This window comes from Blennius ocellaris, assembly GCF_963422515.1.
Source record: "Blennius ocellaris genome assembly, contig: SCAFFOLD_58, whole genome shotgun sequence".
Taxonomy (NCBI): Eukaryota; Metazoa; Chordata; class Actinopteri; order Blenniiformes; family Blenniidae; genus Blennius; species Blennius ocellaris.
In genome coordinates, this window is record NW_027661901.1 from 30,001 (window position 1) to 37,500 (window position 7,500).

The following is a 7,500-nucleotide window of genomic DNA, read 5'->3' on the forward strand; positions in this document are numbered from 1 at the left end:
TACGACGGGAGGTCAGTCTGCGACGGGAGGTCAGTCTGCGACGGGAGGTCAGTGTACGACGGGAGGTCAGTGTACGACGGGAGGTCAGTGTACGACGGGAGGTCAGTGTATGACGGGAGGTCAGTCTACGACGGGAGGTCAGTGTACGACGGGAGGTCAGTGTACGACGGGAGGTCAGTCTGCGACGGGAGGTCAGTCTACGACGGGAGGTCAGTCTACGACGGGAGGTCAGTGTATGACGGGAGGTCAGTGTATGACGGGAGGTCAGTCTACGACGGGAACTCAGTCTACGACGGGAGGTCAGTGTACGACGGGAGGTCAGTGTACGACGGGAGGTCAGTGTATGACGGGAGGTCAGTGTATGACGGGAGGTCAGTCTACGACGGGAGGTCAGTGTACGACGGGAGGTCAGTCTGCGACGGGAGGTCAGTGTACGACGGGAGGTCAGTCTACGACGGGAGGTCAGTGTACGACGGGAACTCAGTCTACGACGGGAACTCAGTCTACGACGGGAGGTCAGTGTACGACGGGAGGTCAGTGTACGACGGGAGGTCAGTGTACGACGGGAGGTCAGTGTACGACGGGAGGTCAGTGTATGACGGGAGGTCAGTGTACGACGGGAGGTCAGTGTATGACGGGAGGTCAGTGTATGACGGGAGGTCAGTCTACGACGGGAGGTCAGTGTACGACGGGAGGTCAGTCTGCGACGGGAGGTCAGTGTATGACGGGAGGTCAGTCTACGACGGGAGGTCAGTGTACGACGGGAACTCAGTCTACGACGGGAACTCAGTCTACGACGGGAGGTCAGTGTACGACGGGAGGTCAGTGTACGACGGGAGGTCAGTGTACGACGGGAACTCAGTCTACGACGGGAGGTCAGTGTACGACGGGAGGTCAGTGTACGACGGGAGGTCAGTGTACGAGATAGAACCCACCTCGTTAGTAGAACCCACCTCGTTAGTGTTCCACCTGAGCCGCTCGTTAGGCAGACTGGGTGATAGAGGAAGACACTCCAGCAACTTGCTAGGGACAAACACCTTCCTCTGTCCTTTGTTTTCTACACACACACACACACACACACACACACACACACACACACACACACACACACACACACACACACACACACACACACGTTATACATTTGAACAAGCAGATGAGTTGCAGATGTTGCGTCGGTCACATCTTGGCAGCTCACACAGGTAGACTCACCTGTCTCTGTGGAAACCATCTCCTGGTTGCTCATGGCGACGGGTCCATGCAGGATTAACTCATACAACACACAGCCACCTGCACTGCCCTGCTGCTCACACACACACACACACACACACACACACACACACACACACACACACACACACACACACACATTAGAAACAAATACACTTGTATGTCGTACTTGTGCGCTCCGGCTGTTGCCTAGCAACAGCTGAATTTACACACACTTTCATGAAGAGTGTATTAATGTGTCATTACATAATAGACAGCTCCGTGTTAGTGTGTGTGTGTGTTCCTTACGCAGACACACACACAAACACACACACGCGGAGGCCCGCCTCACGCCGCGGACTCGCCTGTCTGCGGCAGCCGCCGCCCAAAGCCCCTCCTCCGGCTGGAGGCACTCTGCTGCCGCCGGAATGCTAACGGCTAACGGCTAACGCCGGTCCGCCGGCGGGCTGTACCGGCCCCGGGAGGTCCGGAGCCCGCGGGAACAAGGAGGATAACCGGGAGTTTAATCCCGGACGACAGAGAGCCGGATAACGGTTAACAGCAGCTAAAGAAGCCGCGCTGCAGGCGGCCCGGGCCCGGCAGCAGCTACCGGCCGGCCGGAGGCCCCGGGCCCGCGGGAACCCTCCCCGGTCCCGGCCCGGTGAGCGGCCGGGGGGAGCGACCGCCGGTTCGGGGGGGTAAACAGCCCGTGAAGCTCCCTTACCTTCCGCCCTCAGCACGGCCGCCATCTTCTCCCGCCGACGTCACTGCGTAGCAATGACTGAGTGGGCGGGGCGTGGGCATGACGTCATGACGAAGAAACATCTATCATAGCCAAATGTTGCCCATCTGGGCAATGACGACCCTGGTCATCTTCACGTGTCTGTAGACCAGCTTCAACACTTATTTTACATTCTGGTCAACAAACGCTAGCAGGAGAACTTCTCCTGCAGGTTGTACTTCCTGTTGGAGCTCCGCCTCCTGCAGTTTCTACTTCCTGTTGGAGCTCCGCCTCCTGCAGGTTGTACTTCCTGTTGGAGCTCCACCTCCTGCAGGTTGTACTTCCTATTGGAGCTCCGCCTCCTGCAGTTTGTACTTCCTGTTGGAGCTCCGCCTCCTGCAGTTTGTACTTCCTGTTGGAGCTCCGCCTCCTGCAGCTTGTACTTCCTGTTGGAGGTACGGAGCTCCGCCTCCTGCAGTTTGTACTTCCTGTTGGAGGTACGGAGCTCCGCCTCCTGCAGGTTGTACTTCCTGTTGGAGCAACGGAGCTCTGCCTCCTGCAGTTTGTACTTGCTGTTGGAGGTACGGAGCTCCGCCTCCTGCAGTTTGTACTTCCTGTTGGAGGTACGGAGCTCCGCCTCCTGCAGTTTGTACTTCCTGTTGGAGGTACGGAGCTCCGCCTCCTGCAGGTTGTACTTCCTGTTGGAGCTCCGCCTCCTGCAGCTTGTACTTCCTTTTGGAGGTACGGAGCTCCGCCTCCTGCAGTTTGTACTTCCTGTTGGAGGTACATAGCTCCGCCTCCTGCAGTTTGTACTTCCTGTTGGAGGTACGGAGCTCCACCTCCTGCAGTTTGTACTTCCTGTTGGAGGTACGGAGCTCCGCCTCCTGCAGGTTGTACTTCCTGTTGGAGCTCCGCCTCCTACAGTTTGTACTTCCTGTTGGAGGCACGGAGCTCCACCTCCTGCAGTTTGTACTTCCTGTTGGAGGTACAGAGCTCCGCCTCCTGCAGTTTGTACTTCCTGTTGGACGTACAGAGCTCCGCCTCCTGCAGTTTGTACTTCCTGTTGGAGGTACGGAGCTCCACCTCCTGCAGTTTGTACTTCCTGTTGGAGCAACGGAGCTCCACCTCCTGCAGTTTGTACTTCCTGTTGGAGGTACACCTCCTGCAGTTTGTACTTCCTGTTGGAGCTCCGCCTCCTGCAGGTTGTACTTCCTGTTGGAGCTCCGCCTCCTGCAGGTTGTACTTCCTGTTGGAGCTCCACCTCCCGCAGTTTGTACTTCCTGTTGGAGCTCCGCCTCCTGCAGTTTGTACTTGCTGTTGGAGGTACGGAGCTCCGCCTCCTGCAGTTTGTACTTCCTGTTGGAGGTACGGAGCTCCGCCTCCTGCAGGTTGTACTTCTTGTTGGAGGTACGGAGCTCCGCCTCCTGCAGGTTGTACTTCCTGTTGGAGCTCCGCCTCCTACAGTTTGTACTTCCTGTTGGAGGTACGGAGCTCCGCCTCCTGCAGGTTGTACTTCCTGTTGGAGCTCCGCCTCCTGCAGTTTGTACTTCCTGTTGGAGGTACGGAGCTCCGCCTCCTGCAGTTTGTACTTCCTGTTGGAGGCACGGAGCTCCGCCTCCTACAGTTTGTACTTCCTGTTGGAGCTCCGCCTCCTGCAGTTTGTACTTCCTGTTGGAGCTCCGCCTCCTGCAGTTTGTACTTCCTGTTGGAGCTCCGCCTCCTGCAGTTTGTACTTCCTGTTGGAGCTCCGCCTCCTGCAGTTTGTACTTCCTGTTGGAGGCACGGAGCTCCGCCTCCTACAGTTTGTACTTCCTGTTGGAGCTCCGCCTCCTGCAGTTTGTACTTCCTGTTGGAGGTACGGAGCTCCGCCTCCTGCAGTTTGTACTTCCTGTTGGAGGTACGGAGCTCCGCCTCTGGACGGACAGACGGACGGAGACAAAGACTGTAGACAAAAATATCAGAGCTTTATTTTGTAGAAAAGTGGAGGATGTGTCCAGACAGGAAGTCTTGTTCTCCTTCAAAGGAGTAAACAGCTGAACCTTCACAGTAAGAGCCCTCTTGGGGGTCCGCAGCAGGGCAGAGGGTCAATGGGGGGGGGGGTAAGGGGGTAAGGGGGTAAGGGGGGGGGGGGGGGGGGGGGGGGTAAGGGGGGCAGAAAACAGTCATTTGTTCTTTCAAATCTGAGAAGATAAAAAATCATCTGGACATGAAAAGATTAAAGACTTCATCTGATCACCACAGATTAACCACAAGTAACCAGTAACCTGTCATTAGTAAACAATAACCTGTCATTAGCAACCAGTAACCAGTCAGTAGTAACCAGTAACCTTCATTAGTAACCAGGTCAGTAGTAACCAGTAACCTTCATTAGTAACCAGTAACCTGTCAGTAGTAACCAGTAACCTTCATTAGTAACCAGTAACCTGTCAGTAGTAACCAGTAACCTTCATTAGTAACCAGTAACCTGTCAGTAGTAACCTGTCATTAGTAACCAGTAACCGTCATTAGTAACCACTCGTCAGTAACCAGTCATTAGTAACCAGTAAGCTGTCAGTAGTAACTAGGAACTGTCATTAGTAACCACTCGTCAGTAACCAGTCATTAGTAACCAGCAACCTATCAGTAGTAACCAGTAACCATCATTAGTAACCAGTCACAGTCATTAGTAACCACTCATCATTAACCAGTCATTAGTAACAAGTAATCAGTAACAGGTAGCTGGTCATTAATGAGCAGTAAGTAACCAGTCATGAGTAATCAGTACGCAACCAGTCAATAATTTTAGCAACCATTAACCAGTCATTAGTAACCAGTGATTAACCAGTCATAAACCATTAAGCAGTCAATAGTAACCAATAACTGGCCATCAGTAACCAGTAACTGGTCATTGGTATCCAGTCATGAGTAAACCAATTATTAGTAACCACTAAGTAACCAGTCATTAGTAACCATTAATTGGTCAGTAACCGGTCATTAGTAACCAGTCAATAGTAACCAGTCAATAGTAACCATTAATTTGTCAGTAACCGGTCATTAGTAACCAGTTAGTAACCAATAAATTACCAGTCATTAGTAAACAGTCAACCAATGAAGCAGTCAATAGTAATAAATAACTGGTCATTGGTAACCAGTAACCACTCATTAGTAACCAGTCATCAGTAACATTAACCAGTCAGTAACTAGTCAGAAACTGAAACCAATAACCAGTTCTCTTTAACTTGTCATTAAACAATATGTGTGTGTGTGTGTGTGTGTGTGTGTGTGTGTGTGTGTGTGTGTGTGTGTGTGTGTGTGTGTGTGTGTGGTCATGACAACAGGCCACGCCCCTCCACGTACAGCAGGCGGAGCTCTGGAGCCCGAGGTCGTCACATCCCCTGACGGATGCTCTGGATGATCTGGAAGATGGCTGCAACACACACACACACACACACACACACACACACACACACACACACACACACACACACACACACACACACACACACACACACACACACACACACATCAGAAACACACCCCAGACCCCCCAGACCCTCCAGACCCCCCAGACCCCCCAGACCCACCAGAGCCACACACCACGAAGACAAACAGGGCCAGTAACCAGGGTCCAACAGGAGACTTGTCCTCGTTCACCGGCCGCTGGAAGACAAAGTATGACATCACTTCCTGTTCACTGGAAGACAAAGTATGACATCACTTCCTGTTCACTGGAAGACAAAGTATGACGTCACTTCCTGTTCACTGAAGACAAAGTATGACATCACTTCCTGTTCACTGGAAGACAAAGTATGACATCACTTCCTGTTCCACACCATCAGCTCCAGACCAGAACCAGAACTTCACACACAGACCACTTTGTTCTGACACATCTGGTCCACTATTAGACCTGGACTACAACCTGACCCAGTTCTGGTTGTACTCACTGCTGGACCGGTTCTGGTTCTACTCTCTACAGCTGAAGATAATGCTAGTCTAGCCATTAGCCTGGCTGCTAGCCCAGAACCCCCAGAACCCCCAGACCCCCCCCCCGTACCGAGGTCTTCTGGACGTGTCCCCGTTGGGTGATGGTCTTGCTGTGCCGCTCGTTGGCCACCTTCATCCGCTGAACCCCCGACATGGTGGAGGAGCACCGGGAGGAGCACCGGGTGAATACCGGGAGGAGCACCGGGTGAATACCGGGAGGAGCACCCGGTGAATACCGGGAGGAGCACCGGCAAGCACCGAGAGGAGCACCGGGTGAATACCGGGAGGAGCACCGGCAAACACCGGGCGGTGCACCGGGTGAATACCGGGTGAATACCGGGTGAATACCGGGAGGAGCGCCTGGAGGAGCGCCGGTCTCGGTTTCGTCTTCACGGGCAGCTGAGCTAAATTTAGCCGGCTAGCAACGAGCTAACTGAAGCGGAGACCCTGTCACGTGACAGAGGAACGTCCAGGATGGCGGCTGCGCCCCTGTCACGTGACAGAGGAACGTCCAGGATGGCGGCTGCGCCCCTGTCACGTGACCGAGGAACGTCCAGAATGGCGGCTGCGCCCCTGTCACGTGACCGAGGAACGTCCAGAATGGCGGCCGCGCCCCTGTCACGTGACAGAGGAACGTCCAGAATGGCGGCTGCGATCCTGTCACGTGACCGAGGAACGTCCAGAATGGCGGCTGCGCCCCTGTCACGTGACCGAGGAACGTCCAGAATGGCGGCGGCGATCCTGTCACGTGACCGAGGAACGTCCAGAATGGCGGCTGCGCCCCTGTCACGTGACCGAGGAACGTCCAGAATGGCGGCGGCGATCCTGTCACGTGACCGAGGAACGTCCAGAATGGCGGCTGCGCCCCTGTCACGTGACCGAGGAACGTCCAGAATGGCGGCTGCGCCCCTGTCACGTGACCGAGGAACGTCCAGAATGCGGCTGCGCCCCTGTCACGTGACCGAGGAACGTCCAGAATGGCGGCTGCGCCCCTGTCACGTGACCGAGGAACGTCCAGAATGGCGGCTGCGCCCTCCAGTGGCGGGAGGATGAACACAACATCAGAAGTTCTGGTTTAGTTAATTTAATATCAATATTGTTTTTATAGAACCTGGTTTGGATGAATGGATAGATAGATATATGATAGATTGATAGATAGATGATAGATTGATAGATAGATGATAGATTGATAGATAGATAGATAGATAGATAGATAGATATATGATAGATATATGATAGATTGATAGATAGATGATAGATTGATAGATAAATGATAGATTGATAGATAGATAGATAGATGATAGATAGATAGATGATAGATAGATAGATCCAGGAAATATGAGAATATAAAGGGAGATTACTCTTAAGATGTTAAAACAAAAACGGAGTTTGAATCCAGTTTGAATCCGATTGAAGAGTGATGCTCCTCCTGGACACCAGGGGGCAGCAGGAGTCAGTGTGATGCTCCTCCTGGACACCAGGGGGCAGCAGGAGTCAGTGTGATGCTCCTCCTGGACACCAGGGGGCAGCAGGAGTCAGTGTGATGCTCCTCCTGGACACCAGGGGGCAGCAGGAGTCAGTGTGATGCTCCTCCTGGACACCAGGGG

At 53.6% G+C, this 7,500-nt stretch overlaps 2 protein-coding genes across 2 annotated transcripts in view; both read right to left on the reverse strand.

Annotated features, from left to right (window-relative positions):
- The window catches only part of camta2 (calmodulin binding transcription activator 2), a 22,560-nt gene extending 20,590 nt beyond the window's left edge, over positions 1 to 1,970 (reverse strand). Inside the window, 3 exon segments of the mRNA XM_080522140.1 lie at positions 954 to 1,057; positions 1,213 to 1,303; positions 1,934 to 1,970. Of these exon segments, the coding sequence (XP_080378266.1) occupies positions 954 to 1,057; positions 1,213 to 1,246 (138 nt within the window). The 5' untranslated portion in view covers positions 1,247 to 1,303; positions 1,934 to 1,970.
- A 3,235-nt stretch (positions 1,971 to 5,205) lies between these two features.
- LOC308148633 (stress-associated endoplasmic reticulum protein 1) lies at positions 5,206 to 6,303 on the reverse strand. The gene is made up of 3 exons (XM_080522131.1): positions 5,964 to 6,303; positions 5,494 to 5,569; positions 5,206 to 5,336 (listed from the first exon to the last, which is right to left on the reverse strand). Exons 1-3 carry the CDS (start codon positions 6,045 to 6,047, stop codon positions 5,296 to 5,298), a joined length of 201 nt encoding a protein of 66 aa, XP_080378257.1. The 5' UTR covers positions 6,048 to 6,303; the 3' UTR covers positions 5,206 to 5,295.
- Positions 6,304 to 7,500: the final 1,197 nt, after the last annotated feature.

What these genes read in the sequence shown, in the direction of transcription:
- LOC308148633 (XM_080522131.1), bottom strand. Translation starts at nt 6,047, where the DNA reads ATGTCGGGGGTTCAGCGGATGAAGGTGGCCAACGAGCGGCACAGCAAG. An exon ending in GACACGTCCAGAAGACCTCG is followed by an intron (nt 5,570 to 5,963) that starts GTACGGGGGGGG and finishes TTTGTCTTCCAG; the next exon opens with CGGCCGGTGAACGAGGACAA. An exon ending in CTTCGTGGTGTGTGGCTCTG is followed by an intron (nt 5,337 to 5,493) that starts GTGGGTCTGGGG and finishes TGTGTGTTGCAG; the next exon opens with CCATCTTCCAGATCATCCAG.